We start from the raw sequence: 18,506 nt of genomic DNA, 5'->3' as shown, positions 1-18,506 counted from the left end.
GTAAACTATCATGGTCAAAACATATAGATTCAATGGTTGTAAAGATGGGGAGAGGTCTGTCCGTAATAAAGAGATGCTCTGCTTTTTTGACACCACACTCCAAAAAGCAAGTCCTGCAGGCTCTAGTTTAGTCTAATATTGATTATTGTCCAGTCGTGTGGTCCAGTGCTGCATGGAAAGACCTAGTTAAGCTGCACCTGTCCCAAAACAGAGCAGCACGTCTTGCTCTTCATTGTAATCAGAGGGCTGATATAAATACTATGCATGTCAGTCTCGCTTGGCTAAGAGTTGAGGAGAGACTGAAAGCATCACTTCTTCTTTTTATAAGAAACATTAACGTGTTGTTTTTTTTTCAACTTACACACAGCTCTGACAGACATACTTACCCCACCAGACATGCCACCAGGGGTCTTTTCACAGTCCCCAAATCCAGAACAAATTCAAAAAGCGTACAGTATTATATAGAGCCATTATTGCATGGAACTACCTTCCATCTCATATTGCTCAAATAAACAGCAAACCTGGTTTCAAAAAAATGATAACGCAACACCTCACGGCACAATGCCCCTCCCGTATTTGACCTAGATAGTTTGTGTATGTATTGATATGTAGGCTACATGTACCTTTAAAAAAAAAAATTATGCTGTTCTTGTCTATTAATGTTCTGTATTATGTCATGTTTTGTGTTTTGTGTGGACCCCAGGAATAGTAGCTGCTGCTTTTGCAACAGCTAATGGGGATCCTAATAAAATACCAAACTACTCCGGTGGCTTGCCATTGTTGTTAGACAACAATAATTTTTTCACCTCTTCCATACTCACTTTACGGAATTCAAAATTACAATGCTTGTCTTTCATAATTTCATCAGTTATACTTGGATGTGTAGTGTCAGTGTTTGATGCTGGCATGTCATGCCTCAGTATGCTAATCTAGTCAATGAAAAAATCATTAAAGTAATAAGATCATACCAGAACACTGTCCATATCAGATAAGGATTAGCCACAATAGTGGAATCAGAACACTGTCCATATCAGATAAGGATTAGCCAAATAGTGGAATCAGAACACTGTCCATATCAGATAAGGATTAGCCAAATAGTGGAATCAGAACACTGTCCATATCAGATAAGGATTAGCCAAATAGTGCAATCATACCACTGTCCATATCAGATAAGGATTAGCCACAATAGTGGAATCATACCACTGTCCATATCAGATAAGGATTAGCCACAATAGTGGAATCATACCACTGTCCATATCAGATAAGGATTAGCCAAATAGTGGAATCATACCACTGTCCATATCAGATAAGGATTAGCCACAATAGTGGAATCATACCACTGTCCATATCAGATAAGGATTAGCCAAATAGTGGAATCATACCACTGTCCATATCAGATAAGGATTAGCCAAATAGTGGAATCATACCACTGTCCATATCAGATAAGGATTAGCCACAATAGTGGAATCATACCACTGTCCATATCAGATAAGGATTAGCCAAATAGTGGAATCATACCACTGTCCATATCAGATTTTTTATATCATTTATGAGTTGGTCCCACATGTATATGAATGGCTGTGACTGATGTCCTTTGTGGTGTGCTATCTCATGAATTTATGTGATTTATTCAGGTGAGCGGACACCTGGGGCGGTTGATTTGTGAGTTGCTCTTCGGGGCGGCAGGTAGCTTAGTGGTTAAGAGCGTTGTGCCAGTAACCGAAAGGTCTCTGGTTCTAATCCCCGAGCCGACTAGGTGAAAAATCTGCCGATGTGCCCTTCAGCAAGGCACTTAACCCTAATTGCTCCTGTAAGTCGCTCTGGATAAGAGCGTCTGCTAAATGACTAAAATGTAAATGTGCCCGCTCCCATACCCTATAATTCTGTATCTCTTTGTGACAAACATCCCTGATTGGCCAATGAGTGGCAACCCTGATTAGAAGCACCTGCTCATCAGTTGTTCTTTACAAATGCTGTTTCTACACACTGAAGAAGGCTGTAAAGCCAAAACGACTGTGTACGCTGTCCCTGATGCAGTGAAAATAATGTAATTTTATTTATTATTAAATAAGCTTTATGCAACATCTTTTTGAGTGCAGACCCATTACACCTTTTTGTTTGTCTGCATTTGCACCAGCCAAGCTTTTGGGAGAGCGCCATGGTTCTCTTTTGACTAGTAGTATATGTTTACATGCGCTCGTTAGCATTTACCTAGCATACGCTATAAGAAGTCCTTAGTACTTGTTAGCATTCTGATAAGTGATGTTTTTTGGACTTATTTTACATAAAATAATAACAACCATTGCCCCTTGTACAGACTACCCTCTGTAGCGCTTTGCGGTCGGATGCCAAGCAGTTGCCAAACCAAGCGGTGATGCAACCAGTCAAGATGCTCTCAATGGTGCAGCTGTATAACATTTTGAGGATCTGAGGGCCCATGCCAAATCTTTTCAGCCTCTTGAGAGGGAAGAGGCGTTGTCGTGCCGCCTTTACGACTGTTTTGGTGTGTGTGGACCGTGTTAATTCCTTAGTGATGTGGACACCAAGGAACTTGAAGCTCTCGACCATCTCCACTACAGTCCCGTCAATGTGGATGGGGGCGTGCTCGGCCCTCCGTTTCCTGTAGTCCACGATCAGCTCCTTTTGTCTTGCTGACGTTGAGGGAGAGGTTGTCCTGGCTGACTCAGATGACTGATGATTGGTTAAAAGAAATGGTTAATAAGATGAAAGTTGGAGCTGTGATGTTAGATTTCAGTGCAGCCTTTTAATCTTATTGATCATCAATTGTTATTGAATAAACTCACTTGCTATGGCTTTACATCACTCATGTCAGCACCCAAAGCCATTACACTAACTGGAATTCTAAATAAGGAGTCAGTATCAGAATGGGTGTTTAATAATAAACTGGTCTTAAATACATCTAAAACTAAAATCATTGTATTTAGTTCAAAACATTATCTAAGACCTAAACCTACACTGAAGTTGTGAATAATGGGTGTGACCATTGAGGAAGCTAAACTAGCTTTAACAAGATGGTCAATTATCATGGGCAAGTCGTATTGACAAAGTTGCTGTCAAGATGAAAAGAAGTTCTGCGTTTTTTTGACACAAAGATCAACTGTACTAGTTGTTCAGACTCTGGTCGTGTCCCATCTTGATGACTGTCTGGTAATATGGTCAGGTGCAGCAAAGAAAGACCTAGAAAAGCTGCAGCTGGCTCAAAACAGAGCAGCACGCCCTGCCCTTAACTGCACATACAGAACTAACAACAACAACATGCATGCCAGTCTTTCCTGGTTGAGGGTTGACCAGAGATTAACTTCTAGTTTTTATGAGAAATATTACTATGACACAAATGTCAGCATTATCAAATAACATTCAGCTCAGACACCCATACATACCCCCACAAGACATGCCACCGTATGATGTATTTTGCATCATATGATACAAAAAGCAGCATCATATGATGCAAAATGCCTCATATGGTTGTCCATCATATGGATCAAAATAGTTTTTGGGTGGAGTTTTCCTTTAACAAAGAGACACACCCCTCTCTTAGTCTTACCCAAGGCTACCGTCTGGTCTAGACAATGCATGGAAAAACTAGCCAGATGTATATTGTCCTTGTTCAGCCACGACTCCGAGAAACATAGAATATTACAGTTCTTCAGGTCCTGTTGATGGGATAGTCTCGAGCACAGCTCGTCCAGTTTGTTCTCTAGTGATTGTACGTTCGCCAGTCGAATGAAGGGTAGAGGCGGTTTATTTGCTCACCAACTTAGTCTTGTCAGGATGCTGGCTAGTTTGTCCTGGTCCGCAGTAAGCAGAACGTCCAGAGCTGCCGACTCGAAGTAGAAATTGTCATCCAAATCGAGATATATATTTTTTGCATGCGACAAACACTTGCACAATATGGCAGAGCCTAATCAAACCACAGACAGAATGTTGTTCCACGCAAACAGCTGGCAAATTTCACAAATACTTTCAGCTGATTGCGAGGAAATGTGCTCCGGTCGACTACGTTCGGTTACATTCAGCTATTGATTACAAGTGACAACCTATCTGCGCCGCAAAAAGTCGGGTAAGCAACCGGTAAAGGAAGTGTAAATCTGGATAAGAGCGTCTGCTAAATGACTAAAATGTAAATGTAATGTAAATATAATTGGATTCAACATTCTGGCTTGTAGAGGTTTGCATAGTTTTTAGGCAGATTTCTTTCAGGCTGAATATCCATGGGGTAACCAGTGATCAGGTTGTCACACCATTTGATTTTACTAACGTTAGCCATCGTCATATATATATATACTGGTAAATGAAAACAGCTTTCTATGTTTATGTTCTTCTGTTCTGTCAGCACATCAACCATGAAGGGAAATGCCAAACTGGACATTGATGACTCCAGTACTTGGTTCAAAGACTTGGGTAAGACATATACTAACTTTTAACAGCCATCCTCTCCTGTGTGTCAATGGAAACTAAGCTTCCTGACCAAAAGAACGTATAAATCTATGTATTGTGTTGGTAGGCATTACCCAGTGTTGGTCTAGCTCTCCAGAACCCAAGGGGGGGTCTAGCTCTCCAGAACCCAAGGGGGGGTCTAGCTCTCCAGAACCCAAGGGGGGGTCTAGCTCTCCAGAACCCAAGGGGGGGTCTAGCTCTCCAGAACCCAAGGGGGGGTCTAGCTCTCCAGAACCCAAGGGGGGGTCTAGCTCTCCAGAACCCAAGGGGGGGTCTAGCTCTCCAGAACCCAAGGGGGGGTCTAGCTCTCCAGAACCCAAGGGGGGGTCTAGCTCTCCAGAACCCAAGGGGGGCATACAGCACATATGTGAATCTAGCCACAATACAGAGTAGCCACATTAGTGGAATTTGTGGTTCGCCTTCAAAATGAAAGTCCCTCATTTAAAGAAATGCAAACAGATACAAGTAGTTGAATCATGCCATATTTGGACTAGATAATGCTACACAAGGTTGGAATGTTCTATAAATTCTACAAAATACAATAATTTGCTAATTTGACCCCAAAAAGTAAATATCAGTTGAACTGGCTCTGTGGATGCATTAGACATTAGACTTCAGAGTTGCATTGGGGACATACTTCTATTTCACTGTACAGTCTTACCACATCTTATTGATCCACAATCCATAGGTATCAGCCAGCAGGTTGACATTTATTGTCATGAGTCTTGTCCTGGATGCACAACTGAACGATTTCACATATATAGACCAGCTGCAAAGTCGAAATTGGCTATATTATAAAAAACATGAAAACAAAGATTTTACTTTTTTGTCTTAATTTAGGGTTAAGCATTAGAGTTAGCAGTGTGGTTAAGGTTAGGTTTAAAATCTGATTTTATGCCTTTGTGGTTGTGCCAGTTAGTGACCACCTCCAGATCAAGATTCATGGCGAAAAATGCTAACTTGCTATCAGCTACTCAGTGACACCCACAGAACACAACTATGTCAAGTTTAGCTCTTATTTCAGGACTCTGAAACCACTGTGGAATTAGCCACATTAGCTCACCTGTTAACCTACTATGTGAGATGAAAATTAATATGGCAATGTACAGCCACATCAGTGGAATTTGCGATTCGCCTTAAAAATAAGTCCCTAATTGAAAGTGATGCAAACGGATACAAATAGTGGAATCATGCCATATTTGAACTAGATGATGCTGAACAAGGTCGTAGTGTTGTTTATATAAATTCAAAACGAGACAATGAGTTAATTTGACAAACAAATCTGTTGAAATCGCACTGTGGATGTATTAGACTTCAGAATTGCATTTGGGGGCATAATTACAGCCTCACCTATGGATTGTGGATCCATGAAATGCGGTATCAGCCTACTCAGTGACACCCACAGAACAAAACTATATAGAGTTCACACAAATAACCTTTTGGGCGACCTGGCCAAATTCACATAGAAATGTGAGGAATAGATCTGTCATTGTCATTGAAAGCAAGTCTAAGAAGCGGTAGATCTGTTCTATGTGGGCTATTTCTATGCTTCCCGTTAAGTTTTTGCATCTTTTACTTTAGGTTTTGTACACCAGCTGAAAATACAGCGGTTTAGATGGTACAATGATTCTCTACACTATACTTGCTTGTTCTGTCACATAAACTAAAATTTGGCGAAATATAGCAACCAGGAAATAGCGGAACGATTTCTGCATAGTCCATCTGTAAGTTCCATGTTTCCAAGCGGTATCGCAGCGTATTAATGTTTAGACAGATCAGTTTGGGAGTGTCGGGCATTTCCCCCGGACGACGGCAGATGCTGTAGGTAAGTGGAGTCATAAAGGCGTGTTAGACTGGAATTACCCATTTAGGGATGGACTAGTAATCTCATCGGTTAATAGGGATGGACTAGTAATCTCATCGGTTAATAGGGATGGACTAGTAATCTCATCGGTTAATAGGGATGGACTAGTAATCTCATCGGTTAATAGGGATGGACTAGTAATCTCATCGGTTAATAGGGATGGACTAGTAATCTCATCGGTTAATCCAATATCCGGATGTCCAAACTGACGTTATTATTCAAACACTTGTGAGAAATTTTTAATGAAAAAGCTTAGTCTAAATTTAAACTGTCCATCCATGTTACATTGTGGCACCAAACAAAGCAGCACGCCTTGCCCTTATCTACACACAGAACTAACACCAACAACATGCATGATAGTCTTTCATGTTTGAGGGTTGAGGAGAAATGTACTACTTCTCTTCTAGTCAAGAAACATTTGTGTGTTGAAAATGCCTAACCACATGTATAATCTATTTGCATACACTTCAACCAGACAGACACACCCCACCAGACTCTTCAACCAGACAGACACACCCCACCAGACTCTTCAACCAGACAGACACACCCCACCAGACTCTTCAACCAGACAGACACACCCCACCAGACTCTTCAACCAGACAGACACACCCCACCAGACTCTTCAACCAGACAGACACACCCCACCAGACTCTTCAACCAGACAGACACACCCCACCAGACTCTTCAACCAGACAGACACACCCCACCAGACTCTTCAACCAGACAGACACACCCCACCAGACTCTTCAACCAGACAGACACACCCCACTAGACTCTTCAACCAGACAGACACACCCCACCAGACTCTTCAACCAGACAGACACACCCCACCAGACTCTTCAACCAGACAGACACACCCCACCAGACTCTTCAACCAGACAGACACACCCCACCAGACTCTTCAACCAGACAGACACACCCCACCAGACTCTTCAACCAGACATGTGCTATGGGTTTCTTCACTGTACCCAAACCAAAAACAGATTTAATGTGTTGCTCAGTTATGTATAGAGCAATGTCATCCTGGAATGCTCTACCACCAGAGGATACTCAGTTATGTATAGATCCATGTCATCCTGGAATGCTCTGCCACCAGAGGATACTCAGTTATGATACCATGTCATCGTGGAATGCTCTGCCACCAGAGGATACTCAGTTATGATACCATGTCATCCTGGAATGCTCTGCCACCAGAGGATACTCAGTTATGTATAGAGCCATGTCATCCTGGAATGCTCTGCCACCAGAGGATACTCAGTTATGATACCATGTCATCGTGGAATGCTCTGCCACCAGAGGATACTCAGTTATGTATAGAGCCATGTCATCGTGGAATGCTCTGCCACCAGAGGATACTCAGTTATGATACCATGTCATCGTGGAATGCTCTGCCACCAGAGGATACTCAGTTATGTATAGAGCCATGTCATCATGGAATGCTCTGCCACCAGAGGATACTCAGTTATGTATAGATCCATGTCATCCTGGAATGCTCTGCCACCAGAGGATACTCAGTTATGATACCATGTCATCGTGGAATGCTCTGCCACCAGAGGATACTCAGTTATGTATAGAGCCATGTCATCCTGGAATGCTCTGCCACCAGAGGATACTCAGTTATGATACCATGTCATCCTGGAATGCTCTGCCACCAGAGGATACTCAGTTATGTATAGAGCCATGTCATCCTGGAATGCTCTGCCACCAGAGGATACTATAATAATAATAATAATAATAATAATATAATAATAATAATAATAATAATATGCCATTTAGCAGACGCTTTTATCCAAAGCGACTTACAGTCATGCGTGCATACATTTTTACGTATGGGTGGTCCCGGGGATCGAACCCACTACCCTGGCGTTACAAGCGCCATGCTCTACCAATTGAGCTACAGAGGACCATGTATGTATAGGTTCATGTTGTTTTAAGGTGCCCAGTTGAGAGAAACTTGCCCCACAGTCAGAGCAGGAGTAAGGCTTCTCTCCTGTGTGTATACGTTCATGTGTTTTTAAGTGGCCCAGTCGAGAGAAAATCTTTCCACAGTCAGAGCAGGAGTAAGGCTTCTCTCCTGTGTGTATACATTCATGTTGTTTTCTGGTGCCGAGTTGAGAGAAACTTGCCCCACATTCAGAGCAGGAGTAAGGCTTCTCTCCTGTGTGTATACGTTCATGTGTTTTTAAGTTGCCCAGTCGAGAGAAACTCTTCCCACAATCAGAGCAGGAGTAAGGCTTCTCTCCTGTGTGTGTTCTCTGATGAACTTTTAGGTCAGTTGATGTTGTGAAGCATTTTACACAGTCAGAGCAGGAGTAAGGCTTTTCTCCTGTATGTATACGTTCATGTGTTTTTAAGTTGCTCAGTCGAAAGAAACTCTTCCCACAATCAGAGCAGGAGTAAGGCTTCTCTCCTGTGTGTGTTCTCTGATGAACTTTTAACTCAGTTGATGTTGTGAAGCATTTTACACAGTCAGAGCAGGAGTAAGGCTTTTCTCCTGTATGTATACGTTCATGTGTTTTTAAGTTGCCCAGTCGAAAGAAACTCTTCCCACAATCAGAGCAGGAGTAAGTTATGTAAACTGAGCAGGATACTCAGTTATGTATAGAGCCATGTCATCATGGAATGCTCTGCCACCAGAGGATACTCAGTTATGTATAGAGCCATGTCATCCTGGAATGCTCTGCCACCAGAGGATACTCAGTTATGTATAGAGCCATGTCATCGTGGAATGCTCTGCCACCAGAGGATACTCAGTTATGTATAGAGCCATGTCATCCTGGAATGCTCTGCCACCAGAGGATACTCAGTTATGTATAGAGCCATGTCATCCTGGAATGCTCTGCCACCAGAGGATACTCAGTTATGTATAGAGCCATGTCATCCTGGAATGAAAAAATTAAAATAAAGAAAATGAATTTTAAAAAAGCTGGTTTAGCTTTAGCTTAAAGATCTAATTTAACTGTACTGTATATAACAATTATGAATATGTATATCTCCTACTAACGTTACAGCAGGTATTTGTTAAATTTTTAGTTTTCCGATGATGACCTATTAGTGGTCAGGCTAACCCTAACCCTATTAGTGGTAGTTGAGTGATAACTGTACAGTGATTTTAATTTTGTGAGAACAGGTTTTATTTCGGGTAGGGATTTTTCTTCGTTAATGATCCCAATTTCGTTTAAGGGTCTTTCTATAAATAAATGGGGCCTATGTGTGACATTGGGATAAACATTTCTAAATGCTTTGAAAGAAAAATATAAATAAAATCACATTTTATTTGTCATCTGCGCCGAATATAACAGGTGTAGACTAACAGTGAAATGCTTACTGACAAGCCCTTAACCAACTATGCAGTTAAGAAAAATAGACTAAAAAGTTAAATACAAAAGAGCAACAATAAAATAACAATAACGAGGCTATATACAGGGGGTACCGGTACCGAGTCAATGTGCGGGGGTACAGGTGTGTCGAGGTAATTTAGGTAATATATATACACTACCAGTCAAAGGTTTTAGAACACCTACTCATTCAAGGGTTTGTCTTTTATTTTTACTATTTTCTACATTGTAGAATAATAGTGAAGACATCAAAACTATGAAATAACACACATGGAATCATGTAGTAACCAAAAAAGTGTTAATCAAATCAAAATATATTTGAGATTCTTCAAATAGCCACCCTTTGCCTTGATGACAGCTTTGCACACCCCTGGCATTATCTCAACCAGCTTCACCTGGAATGCTTTTCCAACAGTCTTGAAGGCGTTCCCACATGCTGAGCACTTGTTGGCTGCTTTTCCTTCACTCTGCGGTCCAACTCATCCCAAACCATCTCAATTTGTTTGAGGTCGGGGGATGGAAAGGCCAGGTAATCTGATGCAGCACTCCATCACTCTCCTTCTTGGTAAAATAGCCCTTACACAACCTGGAGGTGTGTTGGATCATTGTCCTGTTGAAAAACAAGTGATCGTCCCACTAAGCCCAAACCAGATGGGATGACGTATCGCTGCAGAATGCTGTGGTAGCCATGCTGGTTAAGTGTGCCTTGAATTCTAAATAAAATCACAGACATCGTCACCAGCAAAGCAATGGTGGAAATGTGTACTTTGGTCTGGAGTCCAAATTTGAGATTTTTGGTTCCAACCGCTGTGTCTTTGTGAGACGCGGTGTGGGTGAATGGATGATCTCCGCATGTGTATTTTCCACGTAATGCATGGAGGAGGAGGTGTTATGGTGTGAGGGTGATATGCATCTTTCAAATGATTTGCCACAGATATAAAGAGCTCCGCACACCATCAATCATCAAAGGCAAGCGATAGCAGTGAAGTCCTGAATGGCAACACTGAGGAAGTCCTGTATGGCAACACTGAGGAAGTCCTGTATGTATAGCAACACTGAGGAAGTCCTGTATGTATAGCAACACTGAGGAAGTCCTGTATGTATAGCAACACTGAGGAAGTCCTGTATGTATAGCAACACTGAGGAAGTCCTGTATGTATAGCAACACTGAGGAAGTCCTGTATGTATAGCAACACTGAGGAAGTCCTGTATGTATAGCAACACTGAGGAAGTCCTGTATGTATAGCAACACTGAGGAAGTCCTGTATAGCAACACTTTGAGGAGTTAAATGAGTAGGTGGTGAAATGCAAACTTTGCGAGGTGGAATTGAGGTACGGTAATGGTAGTACAGATGCAATGCTTCACCATCTGAAAGGGACACACCGTGAGACAAACCGTTGCTGGCGGCAGCGCAGGCCCTAGACTGCTTCACACTATTGAAGTGTGATAAGGGAGTGAGAAAATCACAGCGCTGATTCCAGAAATGACTGCAGTTGATATGCAGCCATTGTCAATGGTAGAGGATGTTGACTTCAATACCCTGATGGTATATCTAGAACCAGACTACCAGATGCCATGTTGAAAAACCATGATGGCCTTGGTGGAGAAATTGTACAATGATTAGTCTGCAAGTACAAAGCGCAAGCTCTCAAACTATTTTTCCTCATGAATCATTGCTAGTTAGTGTGTTTTTGTCTCATAATATGAAATGACAGACTACCATCGTTGCTGAGTGGGTGGGGAACAGGGTCATGTCTAGATGGGATGCAGCTTTTATCAAGTTGACATCAAAAATGGATTTTTTTTAGCTAACCTTCTTTCTGACCTTAACCTAATTCTCCTAACCTGCTACGTTCATTTGCATAACCTGCTGCATAAGTTTGCTAGGAAAAGTACATTTTGTCAAATATCTGGACAAAACCGTGGGCCTGCAGTAAGGGCCGTTGTCCAACACATAGAACTGAATTGCCCCCTAGCAGTCATACGCAATAGGGCTGGAAAACAGACAGAAATACACTGTCTAAACGTTACACATTTTCCCCCATTTGTCAAATCCTTGGTTCTATAATGGTGAACATCAGACTTCTCTTTCACTGTGGTTGTTAGAATAGGCTACTGTGCTGATATAACGCCCTGAAAACAGCACTGTTTGCTGTTGTGGCATTGGCTACTGTGCTGATATAACGCCCTGAAAACAACACTGTTTGCTGTTGTGGCATTGGCTACTGTGCTGATATAACGCCCTGAAAACAGCACTGTTTGCTGTTGTGGCATTGGCTACTGTGCTGATATAACGCCCTGAAAACAACACTGTTTGCTGTTGTGGCATTTTGTGTCATTCTGGTTGGTCAGAGTAGAGCTATGTTCTATTAGAATAGAGAAATTATTTCAAATACCCATCCCTATGACCTGTCTTCTGTCCTGTATGTTACCTTGTCTCTGGACCACCAATAACTCATGTGACTTAATATGTCCTGCAGATTCTCCCTCTGATATGGGGGAAGAGCTTCCCTCTCTGCCTCCCTCTCCGACCTTCGCCCCTGTGGAGGAGGGGGAGACTGGTAACCCTGTGGAGGAGAAGGTGGAGAGAGAACCATCACCAGTTCCAGAGACTCCGAGTGGTGAAGGGGTAAAACACATCATACTATTCTGCAATGGAATTACATTAAATGCCAGAATGGACACTTATGATCTGTTGTTGACACTAGGTGCCCCAAGGAGAAGAGATGCACAAAGAGGGAAGAGCAGAGATCACTTTGCTGGATAATGGTAGGATATGATTATTGATAACTGATAGCTAGTGACCGAAATGGCTAGTGACTGTGGCAGTATATCTGGGCATATGCTAATGTCACCAGCCCACCTCTGTATGACATCAGCAAGTTATCAGTAGAAATGTCTTGTCTTGAGTGTCAACCCTTTTCCCTGTGTTTTCCTTGGCTGAGGTAGAGAGCCCGTTTAAAGAGCGTGCTCCCATGAAGACCTCCAGCCCCTTAGAGTGGCAGGAGGGGGAGGAGGTCAAGGACAAAACAGCCTCTCCATTGCTCTTGAGCTGTGATGATGATGATGATGATGAATATGACCACTGCCCTGTAAAGCAGCCTTTCACTGCCCTGACACAACAGTGCAACGAACAGGCAGCAGATGGGTAAGATGGATCCCAACTCCATACTGATATGGAACGCCTAACAAGGAGTTTGTTGTTTTTAGTCTTGTTGTAGATGTGTTATGTTGATCTGATTTCTCTACGCTTCCCTGATGTTCCCCCTCTTCTTCTATACCTCCCTGATGTTCCCCATCTTCTTATATATACCTCCCTGATGTTCCCTCTTCTATACCTCCCTGATGTTTCCTCTCTTCTTCTATACCTCCCTGATGTTCCCTCTCTTCTTCTATACCTCCCTGATGTTCCCTCTTCTATACCTCCCTGGTGTTCCCTCTCTTCTTCTATACCTCCCTGATGTTCCCTCTCTTCTTCTATATCTCCCTGATGTTCCCTCTTCTATACCTCCCTGATGTTCCCTCTTCTATACCTCCCTGATGTTCCCTCTCTTCTATACCTCCCTGATGTTCCCTCTCTTCTATACCTCCCTGATGTTCCCTCTCTTCTTCTATACCTCCCTGATGTTCCCTCTCTTCTTCTATACCTCCCTGATGTTCCCTCTCTTCTTCTATACCTCCCTGATGTTCCCTCTCTTCTTCTATACCTCCCTGATGTTCCCTCTCTTCTTCTATACCTCCCTGATGTTCCCTCTTCTTCTATACCTCCCTGATGTTCCCTCTCTTCTATACCTCCCTGATGTTCCCTCTCTTCTATACCTCCCTGATGTTCCCTCTCTTCTATACCTCCCTGATGTTCCCTCTCTTCTATACCTCCCTGATGTTCCCTCTTCTATACCTCCCTGATGTTCCCTCTTCTATACCTCCCTGATGTTCCCTCTTCTATACCTCCCTGATGTTCCCTCTCTTCTTCTATACCTCCCTGATGTTCCCTCTTCTATACCTCCCTGATGTTCCCTCTTCTATACCTCCCTGATGTTCCCTCTTCTATACCTCCCTGATGTTCCCTCTTCCAACCTCCCTGATGTTCCCTCTTCTATACCTCCCTGATGTTCCCTCTTCTATACCTCACTGATGTTCCCTCTTCTATATACCTCACTGATGTTCCCTCTCTTATTCTATACCTCCCTGATGTTCCCTCTCTTCTTCTATACCTCCCTGATGTTCCCTCTCTTCTTCTATACCTCCCTGATGTTCCCTCTTCTATACCTCCCTGATGTTCCCTCTTCTATACCTCCCTGATGTTCCCTCTTCTATACCTCCCTGATGTTCCCTCTTCTATACCTCCCTGATGTTCCCTCTTCTATACCTCCCTGATGTTTCCTCTCTTCTTCTATACCTCCCTGATGTTCCCTCTCTTCTTCTATACCTCCCTGATGTTCCCTCTCTTCTTCTATACCTCCCTGATGTTCCCTCTCTTCTTCTATACCTCCCTGATGTTCCCTCTTCTATACCTCCCTGGTGTTCCCTCTCTTCTTCTATACCTCCCTGATGTTCCCTCTCTTCTTCTATACCTCCCTGATGTTCCCTCTTCTATACCTCCCTGATGTTCCCTCTTCTATATCTCCCTGATGTTCCCTCTTCTATACCTCCCTGATGTTCCCTCTTCTATACCTCCCTGATGTTCCCTCTCTTCTATACCTCCCTGATGTTCCCTCTCTTCTATACCTCCCTGATGTTCCCTCTCTTCTTCTATACCTCCCTGATGTTCCCTCTCTTCTTCTATACCTCCCTGATGTTCCCTCTTCTTCTATACCTCCCTGATGTTCCCTCTCTTCTATACCTCCCTGATGTTCCCTCTCTTCTATACCTCCCTGATGTTCCCTCTCTTCTATACCTCCCTGATGTTCCCTCTCTTCTATACCTCCCTGATGTTCCCTCTTCTATACCTCCCTGATGTTCCCTCTTCTATACCTCCCTGATGTTCCCTCTTCTATACCTCCCTGATGTTCCCTCTCTTCTTCTATACCTCCCTGATGTTCCCTCTTCTATACCTCCCTGATGTTCCCTCTTCTATACCTCCCTGATGTTCCCTCTTCCAATCTCCCTGATGTTCCCTCTTCTATACCTCCCTGATGTTCCCTCTTCTATACCTCCCTGATGTTCCCTCTTCTATATACCTCACTGATGTTCCCTCTCTTATTCTATACCTCCCTGATGTTCCCTCTCTTCTTCCATACCTCCCTGATGTTCCCTCTCTTCTTCTATACCTCCCTGATGTTCCATCTCTTCTTCTATACCTCCCTGATGTTCCCTCTCTTCTTCTATACCTCCCTGATGTTCCCTCTCTTCTTCTATACCTCCCTGATGTTCCCTCTCTTCTTCTATACCTCCCTGATGTTCCTTCTCTTCTTCTATACCTTCCTGATGTTCCCTCTTCTATACCTCCCTGATGTTCCCTCTTCTATACCTCCTTGATGTTCCCTCTTCTATACCTCCCTGATGTTCCCTCTTCTATACCTCCCTGATGTTCCCTCTTCTATACCTCCCTGATGTTCCCTCTTCTATACCTCCCTGATGTTCCCTCTTCTATACCTCCCTGATGTTCCCTCTCTTCTATACCTCCCTGATGTTCCCTCTTCTATACCTCCCTGATGTTCCCTCTCTTCTATACCTCCCTGATGTTCCCTCTCTTCTATACCTCCCTGATGTTCCCTCTTCTATACCTCCCTGATGTTCCCTCTTCTATACCTCCCTGATGTTCCTTCTTCTATACCTCCCTGATGTTCCCTCTTCCAACCTCCCTGATGTTCCCTCTTCTATACCTCCCTGATGTTCCCTCTTCTATACCTCCCTGATGTTCCCTCTCTTCTATACCTCCCTGATGTTCCCTCTCTTCTATACCTCCCTGATGTTCCCTCTCTTCTTCTATACCTCCCTGATGTTCCCTCTCTTCTTCTATACCTCCCTGATGTTCCCTCTCTTCTTCTATACCTCCCTGATGTTCCCTCTCTTCTTCTATACCTCCCTGATGTTCCCTCTTCTATACCTCCCTGATGTTCCCTCTTCTATACCTCCCTGATGTTCCCTCTTCTATACCTCCCTGATGTTCCCTCTTCTATACCTCCCTGATGTTCCCTCTTCTATACCTCCCTGATGTTCCCTCTTCTATACCTCCCTGATGTTCCCTCTTCTATACCTCCCTGATGTTCCCTCTTCTATACCTCCCTGATGTTCCCTCTTCTATACCTCCCTGATGTTTCCTCTCTTCTTCTGTACCTCCCTGATGTTCCCTCTCTTCTTCTATACCTCCCTGATGTTCCCTCTTCTATACCTCCCTGGTGTTCCCTCTTCTATACCTCCCTGGTGTTCCCTCTCTTCTTCTATACCTCCCTGGTGTTCCCTCTCTTCTTCTATACCTCCCTGATGTTCCCTCTCTTCTTCTATACCTCCCTGATGTTCCCTCTTCTATACCTCCCTGATGTTCCCTCTTCTATACCTCCCTGATGTTCCCTCTTCTATACTTCCCTGATGTTCCCGCTCTTCTATACCTCCCTGATGTTCCCTCTCTTCTATACCTCCCTGATGTGCCCTCTCTTCTATACCTCCCTGATGTTCCCTCTCTTCTATACCTCCCTGATGTTCCCTCTCTTCTATACCTCCCTGATGTTCCCTCTTCTATACCTCCCTCTTCTATACCTCCCTGATGTTCCCTCTTCTATACCTCCCTGATGTTCCCTCTCTTCTTCTATACCTCCCTGGTGTTCCCTCTCTTCTTCTATACCTCCCTGGTGTTCCCTCTCTTCTTCTATACCTCCCTGGTGTTCCCTCTTCTATACCTCCCTGATGTTCCCTCTCTTCTTCTATACCTCCCTGATGTTCCCTCTTCTATACCTCCCTGATGTTCCCTCTTCTATACCTCCCTGGTGTTCCCTCTCTTCTTCTATACCTCCCTGGTGTTCCCTCTTCTATACCTCCCTGATGTTCCCTCTTCTATACCTCCCTGATGTTCCCTCTTCTATACCTCCCTGCCCTGATGTTCCCTCTTCTATACCTCCCTGCCCTGATGTTCCCTCTTCTATACCTCCCTGCCCTGATGTTCCCTCTTCTATACCTCCCTGCCCTGATGTTCCCTCTTCTATACCTCGCTGATGTTCCCTCTTCTATACCTCCCTGATGTTCCCTGTTCTATACCGCCCTGATGTTCCCTCTTCTATACCGCCCTGATGTTCCCTCTTCTATACCGCCCTGATGTTCCCTCTTCTATACCTCCCTGCCCTGATGTTCCCTCTTCTATACCTCCCTGCCCTGATGTTCCCTCTTCTATACCTCCCTGCCCTGATGTTCCCTCTTCTATACCTCCCTGCCCTGATGTTCCCTCTTCTATACCTCCCTGCCCTGATGTTCCCTCTTCTATACCTCCCTGCCCTGATGTTCCCTCTTCTATACCTCCCTGCCCTGATGTTCCCTCTTCTATACCTCCCTGCCCTGATGTTCCCTCTTCTATACCTCCCTGATGTTCCCTCTTCTATACCTCCCTGATGTTCACTCTTCTATACCTCCCTGATGTTCACTCTTCTATACCTCCCTGATGTTCCCTCTTCTATACCTCCCTGCCCTGATGTTCCCTCTTCTATACCTCCCTGATGTTCCCTCTTCTATACCTCCCTGGTGTTCCCTCTTCTATACCTCCCTGGTGTTCCCTCTTCTATACCTCCCTGATGTTCCCTCTTCTATACCTCCCTGATGTTCCCTCTTCTATACCTCCCTGATGTTCCCTCTTCTATACCTCCCTGATGTTCCCTCTTCTATACCTCCCTGATGTTCCCTCTTCTATACCTCCCTGATGTTCCCTCTTCTATACCTCCCTGATGTTCCCTCTTCTATACCTCCCTGATGTTCCCTCTTCTATACCTCCCTGATGTTCCCTCTTCCATACCTCCCTGATGTTCCCTCTTCTATACCTCCCTGATGTTCCCTCTTCTATACCTCCCTGATGTTCCCTCTTCTATACCTCCCTGCCCTGATGTTCCCTCTTCTATACCTCCCTGCCCTGATGTTCCCTCTTCTATACCTCCCTGCCCTGATGTTCCCTCTTCTATACCTCCCTGCCCTGATGTTCCCTCTTCTATACCTCCCTGCCCTGATGTTCCCTCTTCTATACCTCCCTGCCCTGATGTTCCCTCTTCTATACCTCCCTGCCCTGATGTTCCCTCTTCTATCCCTCCCTGCCCTGATGTTCCCTCTTCTATCCCTCCCTGCCCTGATGTTCCCTCTTCTATACCTCCCTGCCCTGATGTTCCCTCTTCTATACCTCCCTGCCCTGATGTTCCCTCTTCTATACCTCCCTGCCCTGATGTTCCCTCTTCTATACCTCCCTGCCCTGATGTTCCCTCTTCTATACCTCCCTGCCCTGATGTTCCCTCTTCTATACCTCCCTGCCCTGATGTTCCCTCTTCTATACCTCCCTGCCCTGATGTTCCCTCTTCTATCCCTCCCTGCCCTGATGTTCCCTCTTCTATCCCTCCCTGCCCTGATGTTCCCTCTTCTATACCTCCCTGCCCTGATGTTCCCTCTTCTATACCTCCCTGCCCTGATGTTCCCTCTTCTATACCTCCCTGCCCTGATGTTCCCTCTTCTATACCTCCCTGCCCTGATGTTCCCTCTTCTATACCTCCCTGCCCTGATGTTCCCTCTTCTATACCTCCCTGCCCTGATGTTCCCTCTTCTATACCTCCCTGCCCTGATGTTCCCTCTTCTATACCTCCCTGCCCTGATGTTCCCTCTTCTATACCTCCCTGCCCTGATGTTCCCTCTTCTATACCTCCCTGCCCTGATGTTCCCT

General features: G+C 44.3%; 1 protein-coding gene across 1 annotated transcript in view; it reads left to right on the top strand.

Annotated features, from left to right (window-relative positions):
- Positions 1 to 18,506, top strand: part of LOC311116863 (uncharacterized protein) — a 76,391-nt gene that overhangs the window by 18,308 nt on the left and 39,577 nt on the right. Inside the window, exons 3-6 of the mRNA XM_084191892.1 lie at positions 4,355 to 4,422; positions 12,142 to 12,290; positions 12,370 to 12,430; positions 12,611 to 12,809. Of these exons, the coding sequence (XP_084048018.1) occupies positions 4,355 to 4,422; positions 12,142 to 12,290; positions 12,370 to 12,430; positions 12,611 to 12,809 (477 nt within the window). The remainder of the gene's footprint in view (positions 1 to 4,354; positions 4,423 to 12,141; positions 12,291 to 12,369; positions 12,431 to 12,610; positions 12,810 to 18,506) is intronic.

This window comes from Coregonus lavaretus (assembly GCF_964263955.1).
Source record: "Coregonus lavaretus genome assembly, contig: HAP1_SCAFFOLD_190, whole genome shotgun sequence".
NCBI classification, from domain to species: domain Eukaryota; kingdom Metazoa; phylum Chordata; class Actinopteri; order Salmoniformes; family Salmonidae; genus Coregonus; species Coregonus lavaretus.
The sequence above is the reverse complement of the archived record's forward strand: the minus strand, read 5'-3'. Positions and strand labels throughout refer to the sequence as shown.